At 44.8% G+C, this 24515-nt stretch overlaps 1 protein-coding gene across 1 annotated transcript in view; it reads right to left on the bottom strand.

Moving 5' to 3' along the window:
• The window catches only part of IL17RD (interleukin 17 receptor D), a 67509-nt gene that overhangs the window by 15312 nt on the left and 27682 nt on the right, over window positions 1–24515 (bottom strand). The window contains exons 2-5 of the mRNA XM_068558790.1: window positions 11478–11535; window positions 6827–6952; window positions 2472–2590; window positions 1834–1954 (exon numbers count right to left, since the gene is read on the bottom strand). Coding sequence (XP_068414891.1) covers window positions 1834–1954; window positions 2472–2590; window positions 6827–6952; window positions 11478–11535 — 424 coding nt within the window. The remainder of the gene's footprint in view (window positions 1–1833; window positions 1955–2471; window positions 2591–6826; window positions 6953–11477; window positions 11536–24515) is intronic.

The following is a 24515-nucleotide window of genomic DNA, read 5'->3' as shown; positions in this document are numbered from 1 at the left end:
CACTCTAACTTTTGATGGAGTCTTTTTTTTTTTTTTTTTTAATTTACTTATTTTTTAATTTATTTTTGGCTGTGTTGGGTCTTCGTTTCTGTGCGAGGGCTTTCTCCAGTTGCGGCGAGCGGGGGCCACTCTTCATCGCGGCGCGCGGGCTTCTTACTGTCGCGGCCTCTACCGTTGCGGAGCACAGGCTCCAGACGCGCAGGCTCAGTAGTTGTGGCTCACGGGCTTAGTTGCTCTGTGGCATGTGGGATCTTCCCAGACCAGGGCTTGAACCCGTGTCCCCTGCATTAGCAGGCAGACTCTCAACCACTGCGCCACCAGGGAAGCCCTGGAGTCTTTTTGATGGAATCTAAAAATGACATCCAGGCACCTACTAAGTAGTAGCACCAGTACTGAAAACCAGGCAGCAAAGGCAGTAGCTTTGAAATAGGATTTAAATGCGATAAAAACACAAGAGAGGTGCTATATACCATGTTGCTAACCCAGGGAGAACCCTCTGGAAAATGATCTTACAATGCCAAGAAAATCAAAGGCAGCATCAAGGTCACAATGCAATGAAATGGTGATAAATACACCACCTGCCTCACCCCAAGATAGACATTGATTCCAATGAGGAAAATTAATTCTTAAAGTAGGCGAGTTTTGATTTAGGCAAGATTTCCATAAACACATTCTTTGAATCCTCTATCTGGTTGTTATGTGTAAGGCATTGAAAGATGCTGTAAAACATACATGGTCTCTGCCCTATGGAATCTTATTTTAATTAAGAAAATGAAATCAAGTGTTATGAAATGACTGCTGCATAGAAAACAACCACAGTTTTAAAAAAAAAAAAAGAAAAGAAGAAAACAACCAGAGTAAGAATTCTGCAAAGGGAAGCATGGATGTAGGCTGGCGTTGAGAACAAAAACATCACAGAGGGATGAGGACGGCAAGCAGGCCACATAAGAGGGGGTGTCAGATTGGACAACCATCCAAGGCCTGGAAAGACGGACCAAGAAGGCAAGAGGGAAACACTGGGGTCCAGAATGCCTGGGCACCAAATTCATCAGCAAATTTCATCAGGCTGATGAAAGGCACACCACACTGTGTGCAGAACAGATGGAAAGGGAGAGCCAGACAGAGAAGGGAATCCAGCATGGTTGGCTTGAGAGTGTGTACTCCAGAGTCAGGCTCCTTGGGGTTCAAATCCCAGCTCCCAACAGGACCTTTAACCTCTCTATGTGTGATTCCACATCTAATAAGTGGGGATGGTAAGAATAAATTCTTTGTAGGGTTGTTATGGAGGTAAACTGCATTAGCATTTGGAAAATATTTAGAACAGAGCATTAATATTTGGAAAGCATTTATTTAACATAAATGTTAAATAAATAAACTTTCTAGAACGAGGTAACCTCAGGGATACTGCTTAATTTTCTTAATCTAATCCTGAAAATGACAGGCAATCACTCACAGAGGCCACCCTCCTGATGACAGGTACACGATAGAATCATTTCATGCTCTACCCTTTACCTTGAAATCAACTTATATTTTTTATTCCGTTTTTTTTTTTAAATCAAAGTATTTTAATACGTGGCTGTCTTACAGCACCTTCAAAAAAATCAACCACCATGTCTACTCCAGAACAAGCCAGGAATGGGTGTCTCTGGTTAGATGAACACTGCCTGGGCCAAATCTTAATTCTAAAAATTGCTTTTCTGGATGCTTTTTCTCTTCCCCATGCTAGTTTCATACTAGTATTTCATGTGCTCTTGAACACATCTCTGTCAAAAAGTCATTAAAAGCAGGAGAAATGTCTCCCCACGGGAAACAGGCAGGAAAGACCATACTCACTGCGGGTTCTGAAGAAGAAAGGGTGATAATTGCTTTCATTTTTAATGGAAGGAAAAGGGACAATCTTTACAAAGTAATCTGTTTCAAATTTCATATTCAGGAAAGGTTGAGATTCCACTCCCTAAAAGGGAACAAAAATACACGTGATGTCACGGAGAAATCACCCACCCCCTCCACCTACACGCGAGAGCTCCGGCCTGCCCTGACAGTCACGCACACGCAGTTCTAGGGCTGGGGGACGTGTTGGGCGGTGGGGGGAAGGAGGAAGTCCAGAAAGTTTCCTTTCTGGACCAAGTTTAGGTTTGGACCCCTAAGTGAAAAGGAAGATGGGCACCGCTGTCTGTTCTTTGGCAATGAAGCTGTGGCACAAAGTTGGTGGGGAGGAGCCCACACCCACTCCTGAGGGCACAAAGCCACCTTCCAGGACTGCTGCTCCAGCGTGTAACCTGAGAGGTGTGTTTCTTTACCACCAAGAGGTGCTGGAGGGTTTCTGGGAGTGCGAAGCAGGATCGCTGACCTTGGCAGGTGGGGTGGACCCCACAGCCCCTTCTCCTCCAGTTTCACAGGCTTTCAATAGACCATTCAGCCCCCAGAACAATGGTGTGTCTTCAGGAGCACATTCCCCGCGTGTGACTTACAGCTCGTTTGAAGCTACTGTTGAGCTGCTTCGGGTCCTTTAGAATCAGTTGTTGGCACTGTCTTCCCTCTGACTTCAGCTCCTCCAGTATTACCCGAAATCCTTTTAGGAATTCGATGCCTAAGCAAAGCAGAATGCTTTTATTAAAAGTGGACCTAATTACTTCTGAATGCACTTTCCTTCCTCCAAGATTACCATCCTCTCCACCTACACAACAGAGTTAAAGGAATTCTAACTCTAGCCGGAATATCTGAGTTTACAGAAAGGAAAAATAAATACCCTGCATTCCTCTGGTACAGGCCAGGTGATTTTCTCTGTCCCACCATTACTAATTAATTAATCTCTCATCCATCCAGCCAGTGCACAAACGCCCCTTGCCTCTATGACGTTAGGGTTCATATATTTAGACTCAAGTCACAATTAATCATAAAAGTCTGCAGTGGAATATATAATTTCTAGATCATTAAACAAGGTGTATTCAGCTGATGACCATTCCCAATGCTGACCAGGGACTCCCCCCAAACCATGTTTCAAATACTTTCCGTTTTAGTCCTATATTTGCTTGCATGTTTCACTGAGCAACGGAGAAAATTCCCAACAAAGTGTGTGTCTGCACACAAGGGGTTCCTAGGCTTGAGATTAAATAGCCTAGCAGAATGCCTATGTGAGTTACAAAGCGGTTCTTGCTCTAATCATGCCTGAAAGGCCGACACCCAAGAGCTGCCCAGTGTGTGCTCTTCATACAGCCCTCAGAGGCCCCGAGACGCCCACAGCGCCGCTGAAAGGCACCGGCCCAGCCTCCCGCCACCTGAGCTTCCCCTGCTGCACGTCCAACTAGCTGCTTTCAAAAGGATTAAGCTCTGATGGCCACGAGAGCCGGTACTGGGGCTTCGTATCCCATGGAGACTGGAGTGGTCCAACTGCAGCTGGAGCTCCCCGAAGCCGGCCTCAATTGGTGAGATATCGATTTCGCATTCTTTTGGAACACTAGACAAGGAGACATTTTCAACCCTTCCCCTCCCAGGGCAAGAATAATTACACAGGATGCAATTAACCAGGTGGGAAAATTATCAATGGCAAAGGCCAGGGAAATCTTTTTCTCTTTCGAATAGGTTCTCCAGTCCTGTAATTATTTAATGAACAGCACATATTTTATGGTGGGAAAGGCAAAGGAGCTACAATTAGAGCTTCGCCATTTAGGGGGTCAGAGGACAGAGTGTGCAAGTACGGACCCTGCCACGTTGTATTATTTCACGTACAAAGCTTCCTGCGGGGCTGAGAGCTGGCTGACCCACAGTCCGAGATTCACACATGCTGACAAGATCTAAGGTTTCTGACCAGCAACTATTTAGTAGCTCTCACAGGAACTTGTCTTTTGAGATCCCCCCTTCCCCCCAAAGATTTCTGAACAAATCCTTATTACTTATGCTAAGATTTAATTCATGCAATGTCCCCAAAACTGTTTAACAAAAGCCAGGTGATTAATATGATTATAAGACTGTACATCTCACAATTACATAAAAACTCATCAGCTGGGGTGGGAGCGGATGATTCTAGTTCTTATCTTTAAAAGACCTGCCTAGAAAACCACTATACCAAGTATGGGAGTGGAAGTAGAGTCTGTAAATCTTGTATCATAGTAACACCTGTATCACAGTACTGTTAACATCTTGTAGTTATATAATGTTTAGCAATTTTATAGGGCAGTTTCCCATAAAGGAACTTACCTACTCCTCATCATTTAACTCATAAAATCCTCACAACCACAGGAGGAAGGTATTACTGTCCCCACTTTATAGATGAGGAAACCGAGGTATACAGACACTAAATGACTTGCCCAGGGTCACAGAGGGATTAAATGGCAGAGATGGGATCAAACCCAGAGTGCTCTTAACCCATATGCTTTTCTGTCTCCCAAGGAGTCTCCTTGTTAGAACCTCATAGAAACTGATAGAACCTGTCCAGCCATTCCCACCCACAAACCATCATGCAGAAAAAGCACATCTTTCTGCCTTCACTGTTCCACATCTCTGTTTTCCTCACATCTCTTACTTTCATTCTAAAGAGTGAGCCTGCAATGTGTCAGGCCAACCCCTTAACCGTTTAGCCTTATGTTGGAATGACTACTTCTCTCTTATCCACAGAGGATATTTTTCTTTTTAAATGTTAAGGTAATGTTCTTTTTGGAAAACCCATTGGGTTCAGATCCAGCAGTATTTACATGGATTAGTGAGTCAGGCCCACGGGTCTGATCCATCCTCCCTGTCTCTGTACTGAATCTGGCTCCTCTGAGATTTATCTCATTCAGATTAAGAAATTCAGAATTTATTTTACTTTTCCCTTGGTCAGATTTTTTTTTTAATTCTCAGATTCGGTGGCAATGTCCAAGGAGCAGACCTGAGGACCAGGTTCTGATGATGATAAAAACAGTCACTGTTTTTTAAGAGCTCTCTTTAGAAATGTACCGTGTGTGTCTCTAATTCTTTTTCTTTTTTTCTTTCTTTTTTTCTTTTTCTTTTTTTTTCCTCTTTTTTTTCTTTTTTTAATTTTTATTTATTTATTTATGGCTGTGTTGGGTCTTCGTTTCTGTGCGAGGGCTTTCTCCAGTTGCGGCAAGCGGGGGCCACTCTTCATCGCGCTGCGCGGGCCTCTCACTGTCGCGGCCTCTCTTGTTGCGGAGCACAGGCTCCAAACGCGCAGGTTCAGTAATTGTGGCTCATGGACCCAGTTGCTCCGCGGCATGTGGGATCTCCCCAGACCAGGGCTCGAACCCGTGTCCCCTGCATTGGCAGGCGGATTCTCAACCACTGTGCCACCAGGGAAGCCCCTTTTTTTACTCTTAACAGGTTTATTGAGGCATAGTTGGCATACAATTAATTTCATATTACAGAGAACAATTTCATACACTTTGACATATATGTACACCTATGAAACTGGCATCACAATCAAGATAATGAACTTATCTATCACCTCCCAAGTCTTCCTCATGCCTCTTTATAGTCCCTCCCACCCCTGTTCCCAGGCAATCACCAACCTGCTTTTTGCCACTAAAGCTTTGTTTGTATTTTATTGAATGTGTCATCACTCAGCATGCACTTTTTTTGTCTTGCTGATTTCACTCAGAAAAACTACTTTGAAATTCATCCATGTTGTTAGGTATATCACTATTCCATTCCTTTTCATTGCTGGGTAGTGTTCCACTGTATGAATGTACCACAGTTTGTGTATCAGTTCATGTGCTGACGGACATTCAGGTTGTTTCCAGTTTTGGACAATTAAAAACAAAGCTGCTATGAACGTTTTTGTACAAGTCTTTGTATGGACATATGCTTTCCTTTCTCCTGGGTAAATAGTAGTCAAATGGCTGGATCATGTGGTAATGCATGTTTAACTGTTTAGGAAAATACAAAAACGTTTTCCAAAGTGGTTGTGCCATTTTACATTCCCACCCTCAATATTTCTTTTTGGTTTTTTTTTTAACTTTTATTGGAGTATAGTTGATTTACAATGTTGTGTTAGTTTCTGCTGTAGAGCAAAGTGAATCAGTTACACATATATCCACTCTTTGTCTCTAAGTCTTACAACAAACCAAGAGGCAGTCATGTACACTTTACAGATGGGGAAGCTGGGGCTCAGCCAGATTTAAATGCTTCTTTTGAAAGGTAGATTCTGGGTTCAAACCCAGGCCCATTTGAACAAATGGGCCCTCCCCAGGTTCCATACTCAACCACCCCATCCTCTCCTGTGTATCATCAATTCATTAAAGAGGACAAGCAGATTGAGCCCTAACCTGGATCTGGCCAGGTAATGTGGGTTTGCTCTTTTCTGTTGGTTTGTTTTAGTTTGCTTTTTTTCAGCCCACACAATTTAAATAAAAATTCAATTCGTTGCCAACATTTAAAAATTGTTGATTTCATGGTTTCTCATGAAAACTGGGGTTTTCCTGAAAACACACACAATGTGCCAATGCTGGGCCCACACATCTCCATGTGGCCACAGAGACCACTGATGCTGGATACTGAAGCCATTATATCCTTGGATAGGCCACCCATCCCCCCAACTCCTGCTGAGACACATAGGCCAAGGCCTCAGTGCCATTTATCACTCTCACACTGTTATTTTACAAACCCGCATCTCTCTCAATAACAGCCAAGGGAACAAAAGACAAGCCATGGGCACAACATGAAGCTGCATGCATGTGCAGCAAGTGTATACAACCAAGTAGCAAGTGTGTCTGTGCCGAGGCACACCTAAGCTGTGCTCATGTCAAGACCCACCTGGCCCCGGAGGCCACCACGCCTGGGACCCCTGCCCTGGGCACCAGCCACCATGGTGGACTCCATTTTGACCACTTACCGAGGGCTCCTGGGGACCAAAGAATGCTGACTGCCACTTGATCGTGGCAAGCATACTGACTGATGGTGATGTTCTGGGCATCGGCGATCACGTGCTTCCCCACTGGATTCAAGTAAGTGGTGCAGTCTGGAGAGTTGGGAGAAGGAGAACAGTTATATTTAAACATTTATTTATTCTCTCCATGTTCATCTTCTCAAATTACGCAGAGCATGTTCGGAGTTAGCCAAATCTATTCTGTCTAAAGACGTGTGCCTAGGGACTTCCCTCGTGGCGCAGTGGTTAAGAATCCGCCTGCCAATGCAGGGGACACGGGTTCGATCCCTGGTCCAGGAAGATCCCACATGACGCGGAGCACCTAAGCCCGTGCGCCACAACTACTGAGCCCACGTGCCACAACTACTGAAGCCCGCGTGCCTAGAGCCCTTGCTCCGCAACAAGAGAAGCCACCGCAATGAGAAGCCCGAGCGCCACAACAAAGAGCAGCCCCCGTTCGCCGCAACTAGAGAAAGCCCGCATGCAGCAACGAAGATCCAACGCAGCCAAAGATTAATTAATTAATTAATTTAAACTATATATATGCCTGAAATTATTAAAAAAAAAAAAAAAAAGAAAGAAAAAAAAGACGTGTGCCTCAAAGCCCACAGATGACATCAAAGGTTGGCTGTTTGGAAAACTGTAAGATGCTGCAGTGGGGTTTATTTATAACACCACCCCCTCCCCTTGAGTTAAATTCTGGGACAGTTGTAGGAGGATTATGTAAAGTCTGGAGTTTGTGTGTGTATCAGGCATTCACTTTTTACTACTATGACATTTTACCTAAATCAATAATAATTTACATCAGTTTAATCAGTTTTTAGCATTAAAGAGAGATCTGAAGCAAAACAATGGCTAAGTAATATGGGGTTTGTTCATTTTCAGAAGAAACCTCGAGGGCAAGGTGACTGGGAAAAAGGAACTCATAGGAGGATGTGAACTCGTAGGGGAGTGATTCACAGCCAGACTGTTAAAGAATCCAATTAGGACCTGCCAAAGGGACTAACTGATTTCGTGATAAGCAAAGCACCTTCAATGTTAACTAGCGGTGTCAAAGGTAAAACCTTTGTTCCCAAACACCACCTCATCAAAGACACCCACAACACCCCCAAATCCAAACAGTCCCACGTTGCTCGACGAAAACCACCGATTCTTTGATTTTGTCTGAGGACATGACTCACTGCCACCTGCCAATGCAGCAGCTGTGCCACCTGGTATTGCTAAGTACACTTTCAAAGTTTAAAAAGGATCCTAAAAAGCTGCCAGAAGGTTCCAGCCAGACCCAGTGGGGGGACCTCCCAGGATGGCTGCAGGCTGTTCCAGCCACTTGTGCATGGAGAATCGCAGACACTACCTCGTAATTCTTACGCTGCTTTATCTTGATTTCTTTTCAGTAATTAAACTTGAAAACTTTCTTCAGTATATGATGCAAAAGTCCTTCCATCAGATTCCAAAACTACTCATTACCCCTCTGAAAGTCAGGGTGTTTTGGGGGTGAAGCATTCAGAGGCATTTTCTAAGAAGCTTAGTGAGTCGGCTGCACGCCTGTCCCCCTGCTCCCCGTAAACTATACCACACATTTCCCATTTTTATGACTAAAAATAGTCACTAGATATTCGAAAATCACAGCAGAATATTAAAAAAATGGAAAAGTCATCCATAACCTCCCACCACACAGAAGTAACTGCTAACATCTAACGGATATGCTTGCAAGCCTTTTAACATGCACATACTATTCCTTCTTTTTAAATTTCTTATTAGAGGACAACACACATGCACTAAAATGCACCCCCCTCCTCTCTGAAACTCCTCCACCCTTCACTCTGCTTTGTGTCCTGCTTTTTTGCCTAACTCCTACAGAAGGCATACTCCCTTCTCTAAACTCCATCTTCTTCAAAAACAGCCACCTCTACATTTCAGTATTTCTTCTTTTGAAAAGGTGTTAATAATTAATAAAACCAAATTCTACTTCTGATGACAATTCACTCTCAAAGCGTTCAACATGTGTTCACTGGGTACAGAAGAGAACTTTAGAATAGGAAAAAAATGTTGAAACATCTGTTTTAATACCCACATTGAACAAACAAGGAAACTGCAGCTAGAGTGATCGGCTGGGTGGCTTGCAATGCCACCAGTGACCAGCCCAGAAAGCCACCTCGGATAGCTCACACAGGGCTCTTGCTATTCTATCCCCAGCACAAAGCATATGACTAAAAAATAAGTTCTGAATCAGAACTATTCAGCCTGCAAAAATCCTAGCTGAGACCAGCTTCCCAGTATAAAAAAAGACAAGATCCCCCCATACGAGTAAAGTACAAACATTTTCATTTATTGAGGTCTATAATGAAAGAAACCTTTGACTCAAACAGCTTTAGGAAAAGATGCACGAACAAGAGTAAATCATGATTTTTTTCCCTTTGTTCATTCCTAATGCCAAAATCAGCACTCCCTGGGTTTCTGTAAATACAATTATACAAATATAAAGTCTACAAATTAAGACAATGTATTACAACCTACTCAGGCATTACCCACTCAGAGCATGACGAAGAAACAAGAAATGCAACGTGAAAGGAGGCAAGGAGATCTGTAAAAGCTGATTTTGACTTAAAGGCAAGACATTCTCTTTCTTTGTAACGTTAAATGGGAAAGGAATAGAAAAGTAAGATATTTGTAGTTTAATACTTTTGTTGAAAACTTGGTAATTGGTTCTTAGCTATTTCAAACAAACCAGTAACCAGTCAACAGAGCAATAACAGGAACTTGCTTGTGGGAGAAAGAAATTATCTTTTTCAATGGAAAACAATGACTAAGTTTTTTGCACAGCCTGGATCCAATTATTAGCAACTCTAACGTTTTGGATTCCGGTTACAAAAAAATTATGCCCCAATGACATTTGGCCAAAATGCAACCTAGCTTCAGGTGTCTCAGGAGTCGAGTTGTGAATTAAATTCTAACTAAATGCTGCAGACTTAGAAAGAAAATAATGACCAAGAGGCAGGCATTGGCACGTGGGCCAAATATCTAGTCCCATGAAGAAAACAATAAGGTACTTTTAAGTTTTATAGGTAAGGATCCTCTTTCACAAAACCCCATATTAAATTAGAGATGCAAATACTTGTTTGCAGCTGACCGGAAAATTTTGAACTCTTGAATGTAATACAAGATCTACCAGGACCAAGAACATATATTAGAAATTAACTTTCTAACCTAAAGAAAGATCCCTTACACATGTCTTTACTTAGCTGAATTAAGTCTCATGGACTTGCAAGTCTTTCATTAGCATCATAGCATTTACCCAGAACATGTACACATCATGAATGTGAAATGTCTGAGTTTCCCATGTAAGCTCTCATCAGTTAACTTAAAGTACCCACGTCAGCAACTGCAGACATGAACTTGACATCCATATTTGCATCTTAAAATTGTTAGATTGCATACACGACCTCAAAAACCCTGCTTTAGCAGTGATTATTCCAGAGGCCTCAATGTGACCTACAGCCCTTACTCATAACTCTCCAAGAGATGAATCAAATGTCAAGTCACTAAATATGAATCAAGCTCCTTCTTGTCAACATTTTTACTTACAATTTATGGCTCATAAGGCTAAAATGCTCATAATTCTATATAATTACCTCCTAGGGCACAGAAGCAGATGCTAAGGGGGGGTTCTACATGCTTAATCAGAAAAAGCACACCCACCTGTCCTTAGAAAACAATTCAGCCAGATAAAGTCACACTTCCTTGAGAGAAAGGGCCAGAAAAGTGCTTGGATTCTAATTCCAGTTGGAATGACTTCTAATATTAATAGATATCAATTACTGAGTGCACACGGAAGGCTAGCTCCTGAGATGAGCAGTTATAAACATTACCTCATTTAAGTGTCAAAATGACGCTGAGGAAGAAGTTAATCTTTATTTCACATGATGAGAAAACTGAGGCTTGCCGAAGTGGAGTCACCTGCCATAGTTCACAGCTGATAGGTGGGGAACAAGGTGAGAACCCAGGCCTAAGTCAAAGATGGCCAGTTGGAGACCCCTGTGCCAATCTGAGACCGATTCACTCGGCCCACTCTGTGTTTGTGAAAATTTTTAAATAAATGCTGATATTTTTTTTAAATGTTAAATATCCATACTAAAAAACAAAATGCAAATTTCCCACTCTTCTTGGAAATCACATGTGGCTGTGCTCAGGGGACATCCCTCAAGACCACACCGACCTGGAATGGAGGAGCCAGTGCTCCTCTAAGACCAGACGCAGGCGACCCAGTTTGCCACAGTCCCTACCACTCCTGCACCTGGTACCTTCGCTCACTGTTCCCCTGCTGGGCCCTACAGGCATCTGTGTTTTTCTTAAGGATATGGCTATGTCCTGAGGAAATCAGGGGAGATCTCCACACACAGCTTCTCTCAACACTTTAGAGGACAACTGACCCGTTCAAGCTCCGAAATACTTGGGTTGCTTAATTGAGACTGAGGTGCTTTAGCTCTGTTGACAAACCTGAGCAGGTTCAGAAAATCCCTCAACTCCAGGACCTGCAGTGTCCCTGATTAAGCACGACTGTGGAAGCTTTAGATCACTGAAAGGGCTCCATTCTTCGGCGGTCAAGCCGTTCACTTACTGTCATATCTGAAGGTGATGTTATGCAGCCCGCTGTTTCTGCTGGCCGGCCCCACTCCCTGTGGGAAAACAGGAGAACATGAGAAGGAGTGAAGCCAATTTGCTTTTCCATCACAAATTCCCCACGGAGTCAAAACGCACACATGATCGCAGAGACCCAGGGTCACGCCAGTCACCAAGCAATGTCCACGCTCTCCGTGTCCCCCTCCATCCCCCCACCCAGCTCCCTCTAGCCCAGGAGATTCTTAACTGCCAGGCCACAGGGATCAGGAGTACTCACTTCCCCTAAAACAATAGCAGCAGGCTGCTCTGCGTTTGGGGGTTAAATAATAATTCATTAACAGTAAAATTGGGAGAGAGTGACCATGAGCTGCCAGCTGGAACCCTTCCAGCTGGATCCACTTTGAGCACTGATTGGTTATAAAATTTGCCTACCAGACACTCTCGTCCAAAAGCCCTATTAAGCCATAACAGATAGGCAATTCCTCAAGCCTAAGGAAACAGGTTTTTCATTCCAAGACCAGGAACGAGTGTGGGAATAAGCTGTTACTTTTAATAAGAAAATGCTTCACTACCTCCATACCTGTGCTTAGAGCATAGAAGGTGGTTCATAGAAGAAAAAGACTTTGAAAGGTCTAACTCTAACTCTTAGGGATGTGGCTTTTAGCCATCTGTACTCTTAATAGCAGGGATAACAACTCTGCCAGACCTCCCATTTTAATTACAGCATCCACAGAGGGAGCCCCGGAATCCTCCTGTTGGCCGCACCGTTTCCTGACTCACCACTTATCCATCATGGGAAAGAGCAGCTAAAGATCTCCCGACACTGGTTTAAGGGTTTCTGTGATAATCTGCAAATGTGCCATTCAGCATTAATTGCAGAATTCTCCCCAAATATGTTAATTCTTAAATGCTAAATGATGGGGAAATATTCTAACCACACAGCTAAAGTTTCCACCCAACAAGGGGGATGTTGGGGAAAACCATATGCTGGCAGTCTGGTATTTAATGGGCAATTGTTACACTAAGACACAATGTGCAGAACACTTCTGATGGAGCCCAGGGTCTCAGGCCACAACCCCAGCACATCCATATGCTACCAGCATGTTCACGCTGCTTATCCTGAAGCCAGGCATACCCGCTGAAACTGTATCCCTGGGCTCAGATAAACATGGACCTTGGGAAAGCACAGCTGTGCAGAAAAGGATGGACACACATCATTCTAATTAAAGTGAGGAATAAGCAGTAACAGAAAAACTAAATCAACATGGGGCACTAGCCCCATGGTCTACTGGGGTTCTGTTCCCCTTCTTCCTGATGCACCTTCCTTCTCCAGCTTTCCTCCTTCCATCCTCCCTTCCACACGTACACAAGGTTCCAGAATTCCTCACCTGAACGGAAACACTTTGGAAAGTGTTATTACCTTATTAAAACCCTAAATGCCTCCATAACTGCTCAGGGACGGGGCCACAGTCTGTGTGACTGGAGGATGCCCAACTTACAGATAGCCATGACCAGAGCAACACGACCAGCAGGGGACCAGGAAAGAGACCATGCAACACCTGCACAGTCCCTCAGTATTGCCCAAGGGGTGTGCCCCAAGCCACACCCTTCTCCTCCCATACAAACCCCCAGGATATAAGTTCACTCACCATCTATTATGAGCCAGACATTATCCTAGGTACAGTGGTGAACAAAACAGCCACTATCCCTGCCCTCAGGAGCGAAGTGGCTCATTCTTTCAAAGAACAGTAACTGGGTATGTGGATCACACGCAGGGCATACAGACAAATCTCAAATCACACCTTGACCCTCCAAGAACTCTCAGTGTAGATGGCATACAAGGTCTATGCAGCTAGGGTGAAAGACCAGCCATAAATAAGCATACAGGGTATGAAATGCCACAGGCAGCGCCTCAGTAAGGATGACCCCAGGGTAAGGACACCAAGTACTAGAAGCTGAAGAGAGGGAAGGATAACTGGGCTAGAATGGAGAGGAAAGGGGCATCTCAGGGGAGGGAAACAAAAATGTAATCCAGGGGCCCAGGTAAGTGCCTTAATCCTTCATCCTCTAGCTGGGACCAAGGGCAAACCACTTCACTCCACTGGGTGTGAATCTCCTCAACTGTTTTTATTAAAAGACAATTTGCATGACTTTCCTCTGAGAAGGGAGTTTGAGGAGGACCACATGAAGGCATGCAGAGGAAGCACTTTTCAAAAAAGGAAATGCACTCCATTTAATAGCGTGCTCCAAGGCGTGTAGGACTCTGGTGACCAATCACCTTACTTGTAGGACTTTGTCAGCTTTTCATTTTGTCCTTGTTCGCCCTGTATTTCTACTGCAACATGTTTTTAACAGATATTCATTGGGCACTTGCCATGAATGCATTGTGGAAAGGCGCCCAAGACAGTGAGATGTGCTATATCCTGTATACAAGAACCTAAATCACTCCAAATAAGGTCTCTGTGATGTATGTGGAGCCGCTCAGAGGCGGGCCCAGTGAGCTGGCCTCAAAGGACAGTGAGGCTTGCCTATGGCATCCATTCACTACCGACTGAGCATTCCACCTTCATCCAAGCCCCAAAGAGCACTCAGCCATGAACCAGACCCGGGTCCTGACCTCAAGGAGCTCTGGTCACCAAGGTGATCTCCTAATGCACAAATCTGCCCTCATTCGTCTGCTCCAAGCCCACCGCTGGCTCCCTGTACCCCCTAGAGCATTCCCGACGTGGCCCCTGCCTACCTTCTCAGTCACTCTCCTTCCTACCTTCCACCCCCGTCTGGGCCTGCATGACTGCTCAGCACATGTTCTGGAGACCTTCATATTCCCAGAATGCCCTTCCCATCACCCGGGGCCTGCTCCTCTGAGGGCTTCTCACCTTAGCCTGGCCTCTCTCACACTCTGCTCCTGACACATTAGTCCGCCTGCACACTCACTTGATGGGAGCACAGTGATCCACTGCCACGATTTGACTGGCACGGCACTTCTGGGAATGTAGATGCAAAATGGTAACACTAATTCCACAGAAAATCAGAGACCAAAAGACCCTGTGACCATCCAAGGCTGATCTTGGAGCTTGGAAGCAAGAGGCACCATTGCAGGCACCAGCTCGTGTGTGTACTGCAAAGACTGTTCACTCTTGGAAGTCGTCAAGTGCACAGCTTCTCAGCACGTGCCTCAGACAGATGCTCCACGAGGCTGTCCTCAGCTCACACCTAAATAACGCTTCAGCTGCTCCAGAGCCCTAAGAAACCACCTAAGAAACAGTATGTCCAGGCTGGCTCACAGAGCACTGGTTTTCTTTACACTCGGTGGCAGACGGAATAACAACCACCCCCCCCCCCGCAACATGTCCACATCATAATCCCCAGAACCCATGAATATGTTACTTTACATAACAAAGGGGCTATGCGATTAAGTTTCAGGATCTTGAGATGGGGAGAGTATTCTGAATTATCCAGGTAGGCCTAATATAATCACAAGGGTCCTTAGAAGAGGAAGAGAGGATGGTCAGAGTCAGAGAAGGAGATGTGACAATGGAAACAGAAGGCAGAGAGACAGAGACAATGATTTAAAGATGCTATGCTACGGGTTTTGAAGATGGAGAAGCAACACGGTCGGCTTCTAGATGCGGGAAAGGGCAAGGAAAGGATTCTCCCCCAGAGTCTCCAGATGGAGCCAGACCTGCCAACACCTTGATTTTAACCCCATAAGATTCATTTTGGAATTCTGATGTCAAGAACTGTAATATAATAAATTTGTGGTGTTTTAAGCCACTAAATTGGTGGTAATTTTTTATTACAGCAGCAATTGAAAGCTAATTACTTACATAATTTCAGTTGCCACGTGGATGAACGTCTCTCTCTCACACACACACGCTCACACACGCACACACGCGCGTGCACGCGTGTGGTTTGTGCGGTCGTTCTCCCCTCCCAGACCGAGGGCAGACTGATCACTTGTCACTGCGCTCTACCACCCCACTCCCCGCTTCAGGCATACACGGAACAAGCTGCTGCTTGAGATTTTGCAGTCCTAGACAGAGGCTTCTGTGGGCTACTCTGGGGCTTATCTGGAGTAAAAGAGGGGTTAACAGAATGGGCTTTGGAGTTGCCATAGGTGTGTTCAAATCGTCCACTTTCCAGCTGCAAGCTTCTCAGCCTTTCTGAGCCTCATTCCCCAGAGCTATAAAGTGTTTGAATCAAGCTTCCTGGAAAGGATTGGTGTGGGGACCATGTGAGATGATTGACATATATCAAGTGCTCTGCACATCTCCTGGCACATATTGAAACGGTTATTTCATAGGCAGTAATGGTTATGTCATGATTCCTGCCCTAATAAACATGGTGAGAGTTGTGCTACAAGGGGACACATGAGATAGGCAGGGTGATGCTCACAGGAAGTGGCCTCTCCAGGTATGATCTGTCTCCAGCATCCAGACCTTGGGGGTACCGTGGGAGAAGAGGCAGCCGTGCAGGTCGGGGCAAGGTGGCAGAAGGCACCAACCACCAGAATAAGGACTGTGCTCTGCTGTTGGTCTTGGTGGGAACTGGGCAACCCAGAGACTCCATCTCTGCAAAGCACTCAGGTTGAAGCAGATGGGGAGAAACTCAAGGCAAAGTGACCAGGGCAGTCCCCACAGTCCAGGGCCTAGCACATAGTCAGCCCTCGATAAATATCAGTTTTCTGTCAGAATGAATACATGCATAATTAAGCCAGGTAATACATCCAGAGAACCCAGGAGGGCCTAGCTTGCTGTGACAAGGTGACTTATGGGCTTACCATCAGGGCCCACCGTAAGAGAACACAGAGAAGGCAACTCACAAAGCTGGTCAACAGCTTCAGAAGCTGTTTCTTCAGGAAACAATTCCAAGCTTTTACCTATTACACCCGATTTGATATTTAATGAGCTGACAATTAAGAATACTTGCTTATTGCCTGTTACATCAAAAAATGCCAGTGCTGTAGCCTCAGGGTGTCACATTCTTGGTTAATTAACCACCCCCATTTGCTGCAGTAACTGCAGCTTTTAATTTGTTTCAATGCGAGCTAAGAAGCAAGCCCCAGGTGCCTGGAGCTCGGCTGTGAACATTCTATGGTAAGCAAGGAAGGAAGCAGCAAATGGGGACAGAAGAGAGAAAACATCTTTTACTCTGGAAAGGGGAGGGGGAGGATAACCCTTAAGCGCTCTAAAGAAATAAAATTCAAAAGGCAAAAACCCACACCATGCTCCACCCATATGGCGAAAAAGCCAAGGCCTGGACACAAAGGCAGCCACGGAGCGGGAATCCCACACAGAGCTGCAGCATCCATGAGGGGCGTCAGATGGCCAATTTCCTGAGGGACCCTGGGGGATTCTGGGCCATTTGAAGATACCAACTTGCCAGAGCAACATTTTCAATCCAGCTCCAAAACTGCTTAACTGCCATTTAGGAAAAATGCATTTTGAAAAGGACTGTGCTAATTATAGTGCCCCCTTTCCGATGGAAGGTAAGCCAAACAGTTAAGGCCTACACAAGACTGCTTTCAAATCAATTAAGGAACTTTCAGAAAGCTAGTAAAGTTTTAGTGAATTGAGATTGGGTGAGAATTTAAATAAGAGCATTTGTCAGAAAGAACTGAAAGGATGGTTTGTTTTTAAAGGCACACCGACCAAGTAACTACTTCAAACTGTGGGCAACTCAAACGTCCTTTTTTCCATAACATTGCCTCCATCTTCGAGTTTCCAGTGTGTTAATGAGATTAAAAAGCAGACAGTTCTGTGAGGCTTGAAATGCACAAGGGAACTGATGTTTTTGCCTGTGACCAGTGGACATCATGAGGGCTAAAGGCAGGACATGGGGTCCATTTACTTCGTGCAGGTTCAGATGGTTTCAGAAATGAAGGCAGATCCCACTTACTTCAGTTCAAACCTTTAACTAAAAAAAAAAAAAAAAAAAAAAAATCAGCAAAGGCAGAGAAGCCCCAGGTGATGCAAGCTGAGGAGAATGCTGGCAAACCCAAAACACAAGGAAAATAAATCACAAAGCCAGCTTGGGCCCGGATCTATCTACTCAAGATATTCACTCCACATTCCCGGGAACTGTTCTCTCTCACTCTCCATCTAGAAGCAACCAACTTCAGACGTGTAGGGTGCCAGCCAGCTGTCTGCTTTGGGGAGGTGAGGTCTTGGATGTCTAGTGGGGAACACACAAGCTCTTGAGGAGTGCCAGTGCGTTCCCACCAGCAATTACCACATCGGCCCAAAAAGACCTGGAGATCTTAAGTTAATTAGAGAGATTTGCTTGAGGAGGTAGGAAATCACTACTCGAAAGCATCGCCTGTGCACCAGACCAAAGCCATAATCATGATTCACCTCTGACATGCTGCTAATCATCACACACATGTTCCTAATTTCACGCTCTCCAAAGGAAAGCTGAAGGGACAATTGTTTCTGACCTCTAACATGGAGCCAACCTATGCCAAGTTACCATGTGTCCTGCTTATCAAACTGAAAGCTCTAGTTTTCATCTACGCATCTTTTCACTATTTCACCCTCCTCCACGGCGGCCCCCCCAAGGAAATCCATTCACTAAAGACAAAGATGTGGTAGGGCATTTATATGAGTTGTTTCTCAGATGGTAATTTTTCTTTTCTTTTTTTTTAAATTGAGATACCATTGACATATAACACTGTGTAAGCTTAAAGTGTACAACGTGTTGATTTGATACATTTATGTATTGCAATATGATAGCAACTTTTCTACATGGTGGTGGCCTAAATGGAATTTAATACATTTTAATATCTCCTTCCCTGATGCAGAGTTTATAATTTTCTTATTGCCTTGCCACTGGAACATGCATATGCAGTTAAAGCCCAGATATCAAAACACACACACACACACACACACACACACACGCCAACTTTTTTCCTGTGTCTAAAAACAAAACAAAGCTCTGTAGCCACCTTGGTTTTCACAAAGCAAAAGCCCAAGCACTTTTTCCAATGAGTCTGTTAAGGATCTGGGCTGTGTGTTCTCTCATGGCTGATACTCGCAAACAGACAGGATTGTTCCATTTTTCCAATTCTCAAAATGTTAAAAGCAAGCTATAAAACATGCCTCTGGACGGAGAGCCAGACCTTTCCCCTCTGCTGCACACACCACTCCCATCCACACAAATGAGAACCTCATGTTAAAGAACTGGCATCTTTAAGGTAACAGTCAACCCATCTGCAGTTTCAAAAGCACACACACACAACTCACAGACACAGATTAACTGGTCTTCTGTAAATACCGGATATGAAGAGGAAGCAAACAAACAACCACCCGAGAACACACCCAGCAAATCAGCTACCGGCTCCCTCTCACGTAGCAGTGAAAGGTAGTTACGAAGACTTTGCTCCAGAAGCCCGAGAAAGTATCTTCCTGCGAGGGCAAAATAGTGATTAGACAATAGAGGAAAGAAAACTTAGAGCTATAAACATGATGGTTATGCCTAAACTCAGAGGAAATGTTTGGATCAAAACAAAACTACTAATAAAAAGCCTTAGGACCACACAGAGAGTGTGCACTGAATTGTGCTGACTTCAAATACTGCTTCCGAGGCCCCGGGATGGAGTCTCCAAATACTGTATCACATCTGGAATTCTGCTTTTACAGCACAAATGCCTGCAGAAATGGTGGATTGTGATGTTGCCATGGGGACCCAGCCTCCTCTAGCTAGGCAGGTCCCCAGCATGCCCCACACATGTGCTTCCTTCAAGGTGGATTTCACATCTCTGGAAATTATGGAAGGCTGCCCTTTCAGGTTTTAATGCTCATCGAAACATCACAGGCTGCACTATAGCAAGGCGACCCCTTCTGTCAGCCTATTATTTCTGTCCACGCGGTGGTCTTGGACAGAAAAACCTCCTTAAAATAACAGAAGGAAGCAGCAAGTCAACATTAGACCCCTTTTCATAAGTTACTTAAACTCTCCTGTCTCTGGCTGCAAAAATCCAAGTCAGTCAACCTGTGCTCAGGGCCACCCCCCATCGCCTGCCCCCGGGAGGGATCAGGCTCAGGCTCCCAGGCTGCTTTGCCCACTGCCGGAAATGAGCCATTAATGCCATCCCAGCAGTGCTCCTGCCAAGGCAGGATGTCTTCACTTTTAATTGTTGATGACCCCTTTGCTGTTAAGGGGAAAGGGTTTCTAGAACCCCTAGAAGAATCCTGTGAGAAACATTCCTCACCCAATTTCCCACAGAAACATTTCTTATACAATTTCGGGGCATTCCCAGAGCTCCCAGAGGCCACTGAGTGCTTTCCAGGCCCCAGGCCCAAAGCCACGTTTAGAAACAAAGATTCCAGAGACTCCACATAGAAATGAGGGGGTGCATCTTGGCTTCCCCCCTTCCCTGGGATGCAACCCCTCCAACCGGCCCCTCCAGGTGTGGGTTCAGATATACACACACAGAACACAACCCCCCTTGAGTGCTGGCAGGTGCCTCCCATCACTCCTGATCCTGCCATAGTCCTACCTCCCTAGGACCCCAACTGGCTCAAAACAGTGGTAAAGACCCTCATCCCTCTTTTCCCTAGGAGCATTCTTCCATCAGTTCTGACTAGAATGTTCCAAGCCAAAACTCCATTGACCCTTCTGATACATATCTGCCTCTTTGCAAGGTCTGGCCTTTCTCAGATTTCCTGGGGGAAAGGAGGGGACTCAGCTCATCCAGAGGTAAAGCAACAGTCACCAAGCCCCATGGGCAGATTGAGGGGACTCAGGCCTCCTGGTTCTCAGCCCTGTGACCTCCCGATCCAACACTTCCACCTAGCCTGTTAGATAACACATCCCAAAATGTCCCTGAGATGCAGCTGCAGTGTGTGTGTGTGTGTGTGTGTGTGCGCCCAGCCACACAGGGTGAAAAAATAAAGGCACCAGGAAGTCAGCAGCGTGGCTCCAGGTGTTAACACTTAGCGCATCCTGCCCAACCCCACCAGCTTGAGGCCGGCCGCCTGGGAGCCGGCCGCAGCAATTAGGCCCTTCCTGGGCCGGGCGCCTTTGTCCCCTTGCTACCATCATTAGTGTCTGACTTCCTGTGCACAACGGGGGTGGGGGTGGGGGGTGGGGGCAATCACCGGCTGACCGGGCAGGACATTAGACTTCCTTTGTCAAAGACCCTCAAATGTTAACAAGCAAGTGAACAAGCTTCTCCTCTGCCCCCCCCCCCCAGCCACTCCTCCAGCCCACCAAACACTCCAGTGCAAGTCTCAACAGTCTTGGTTCCCCCCACCTGGGGGAATCTGAGTTCCTTGGGAGCAGTATCAAGTCTCCATGTCGATTTCCCAGAGCCGTTCCCCTACAAGCACGTCACTGGCATTTGCTGAGTACCTGACGGCCGCATTACTTGTCCTGCGTTAACAAGGGTGAAAATGAACAACGGTGACGGTGCTCAGACAACGTGAGACCCAGGCTGTTCGACGCTCAGCTCAGTGCCCCCCCTAAGCACAGGTGTCCCATTCAAGTGTGCTCATGGGCTAAAGTGCAAGACGGTCTCAAGATGCAAGGATGTGCTGAAGGTTTGAGTAATATCACTGATCAGATCTGAAAATGGGGGGAGGGTGAGTTGTTATATAGCTGCAACCCACATCACTAAAAACCTCTCATTTACCCCTCATCCCTCCCAACAGAGGGCCCCAGCTTTCTCTTTGGGGACATAGATGTCTTTGAGGATTTGGTGAGAGCTGTGGCACACATGTACGCATGCAAATTCTTCAGGAGGTTTCAGCATTCCTGAAATCCACCCACGCTCTCACCTGCCTGCCTTATTGATAGCATGATAGCTTAACACCAGGTCTACAGAAGGAGTGGTTTAGTGACCCAAGGGAAACTGGCAATTAAAAAACAAAATTCAAAAAGGCGGGAGGTGGTTGGAAGTAAGATCTCAGTTTTAAATAAAGCTCTGAATTAATGTCTCAACTGTTATCCTTTGTGGGCAGTATTTATTACAACTCAGAAATTGAACAATTTGTCCAAGATGTTGGGACTCATGAACTTCAGGAAGTAGGAACATAAAAGGCAACCATTTCTGCTGTTAAACACAGGAGCCCATTAAGAGCTTCTATCACTTTTCGGATCACAGGTGACAACAGTCACATCTGCAATCAAGTCAGTTTTACTGAATTTTGTTTTAAAAAAATAAACTGCAGTGTGGTTAATTCTTTTTTTCCCCCCCCCCCTTTGCTGAATGGGAAGGAAAATACTCATGGTGTCCAGAAGATGGAGAAAACAGCTGAGTTTCCCACTTCTGCTCAACTGCTTCTTCCTGTCTTTCGTGTCTGTTGTCAGCACACAAAATTAGGTTACGTTTGGGATACATTCTTAAATATTTGCCCAAGAACCACTATGGAGGATAATCTAAAACTCCAGTTTTCCAGGGACTTCCCTGGTGGCACAGTGGTTAAGAATCCACCTGCCAGTGCAGGGGACACAGGTTCGCTCAGGAAGATCCCACATGCCGCGGAGCAGCTAAGCCCGTGCGCCACAACTACTGAAGCCCACGCGCCTAGAGCCCATGCTCCGCAACAAGAGAAGCCACTGCAATGAGAAGCCCACACACTACAAGGATGAGCAGCCCCCATGCGCCGCAACGATAGAAAGCCCACGCGCAGCAATGAAGACCCAACGCAGCCAAAAATAAATAAATTAATTAAAAAAAAATTTTTTTTAAGTTTTTAAAAAAATAAAACTCCAGTTTTCCAAAACGAAGAATTATCTACGACTTTGACTTCTGCTCCAGACATACCAAAACTCATTCAAGCTTCAAAAATTAGATGTTGGTAACAGCAGAGAAAGGACACTATCACTTCCATGGTGCCAAGTCCCCCACAAGTTTATTTATATGAACCGAACAAGTTGCAAAGAGTAAATCATTTCACCTTCGGTTCTGATTTTTACCTTTTGCCAAACCAATTTTTAAATAGTAGGTAATCGGAAGGATATATTCCAACGCTAATGGTCCCTGCAACTTTAAGTCTCCCTACTTCTTGGATGGAAGCCAGCAGTCTGCCCTTAAACTATAAGCAATAAATCCAGAAGACTCTCTTTCCTAATTTCCCAATGATACCACATGGAATTCCCATTAAAGCACTCACATGCAAACACACACACAACGACATACCAATTAAATCATTGTGTGATTTTAGGCCAGGAAATAATTGTGTTTGCCAAAAACTATTCAGCTTTGTTTTAATTTCCTTGAACAGCTAAAATGTCATTCTGGGAAGGAGGGCAAAGAATAAAGTAAAAATGAAGTATCAATGTCTTGGTCGATTTCAGATTAAGATAAATGTTCCTTGTGGGTGAAGGAGAGAGTGCAGAGTTCCCAGGAATGAAGAGTTCCCTGTACTACCTCCCCAGGGACTCCTGGCATAGATTGGTAGCGAGGTAAATTAGCAAATTCACATGAGGCAGGCAGGGCAAATGGAACAGCAGGTAAGCGCACACTTCCTTTCTGATGAAGTGGCCCTGGTGGCGGATTCCTACTCCGCCAAGGGGTTGAGGCAAGCAAATGGCACACATAACCTACCTCCTTGACCTGTCAACAGGAAGAAATCAATGCACCTTGTCCCTTCATTAGCCTTCCCATGGAGAAGAGTTTACAAAATCAAAGCAAAATGGTGGAAATCAATTAGAAGCCTGTAACATTTTATCATGAAGTTAGGGTGAAACAGAGACCTACCAGAAAAAATTAAAAGCAGTGATTAGGTATTTTTAAGAAAGGGAATTCCCTGGCAGTCCAGTGGTTAGGACTCCGCACTTCCACTGCAGGGGACACGGGTTCAATCCCTGGTCAGGGAACTAAGATCCTACAAGCCGCAAGGCACAGCCAAATTAATTAATTAATTAAAAAGAGAGGTCCAAAGGTTCTGGCTAAAATGATTTCAAACTGAGCAGCTGGGTGGATGTGAGGCCAAGCTGTCAGGCTTTGTGGGACGTGGAACCACGTCAGTCACAGGAGAACTGAGGAAAAGGCCCCACACAGGCACGGCTGGCTCAGGTACCAAGTCCTGTCTACCACTTCCCAAACTGTCCGTGAGGGGTGCAATATTCAGTGGTTCTCAAATAGAGAACCCTAATGGTGGGTTTTCTAGTTTCTAGGAAAAGAGTGGGCTTTTCTTTGAAAGAGGCTTTATTACTTTTGTAAATATAACAAGTTCAAGGCAAAGGAAATTTAAGTACAGGGAAGAATATGAAAATCCTCTCTAGTCAACATTATTGTACTATATACTTCAAAATTGCTAAGAGACTAGATGTTCAACATTCTCACTATAAGAAAAGAAATGATAATTATGGACGTGATAAGAGGTATCAGCTAAAGCTACTGTAAATCAGCTAAAGCTACTGTACGTGATAGAGGTATCAGCTAAAGCTACTGTAATATTGTAGTATTTATACTACAATATAAATGTATCAAGTCAACAGGCCGTGTACCGTAAACTTATGCAGTGTTATAAGTCAATTATCAATATATCTCAATAAAAAGAAAAGCATCCCCAAAACTCCTCCCCTCCCCATCACTTTGAAGACTCTTCCAAACGATCTCTGTTGCATGTATCACATGGACTCTGACTTGACATAAGTTAGATCCTAATATACAGACCATTTGTTCTGATAAATCTCTACCAGCTAATGCAGTTCCTTTTGGGAGAGCCATGTGGGACCAATGGGATAAACAGCAAAAAGATCCTAATGAGGTAAAAATTAGGGCCATTGGGCCAAATTCTTTCTAAGGGTCCAACCAGCTCTAATTAGCCATTATTAAAAAGTAGTAAAGCAGGCCCTTTCACCTGTTCTAAAGCCAGTTGTATATGTGGAAAAGACAACAAGGCAGATGCATCAAGAAGGTGACACACACACATGCTCATATTGTGGTAGGTTGCCTGTTGGCCTTGGTTCCCTAAATGCTGCCCTATAAGGTAACCAAATTACTACGATTTATCCTATATGTTTAAAAGAAAATTACACAAATTTAGGGGATTTTATGATTAGATGGCTGGTCTCACGTGAATAACAG

The sequence above is a fragment of the Eschrichtius robustus genome, chromosome 12 (assembly GCF_028021215.1).
Source record: "Eschrichtius robustus isolate mEscRob2 chromosome 12, mEscRob2.pri, whole genome shotgun sequence".
Taxonomy (NCBI): Eukaryota; Metazoa; Chordata; class Mammalia; order Artiodactyla; family Eschrichtiidae; genus Eschrichtius; species Eschrichtius robustus.
This window is presented reverse-complemented; position numbering and strand designations above follow the sequence as displayed.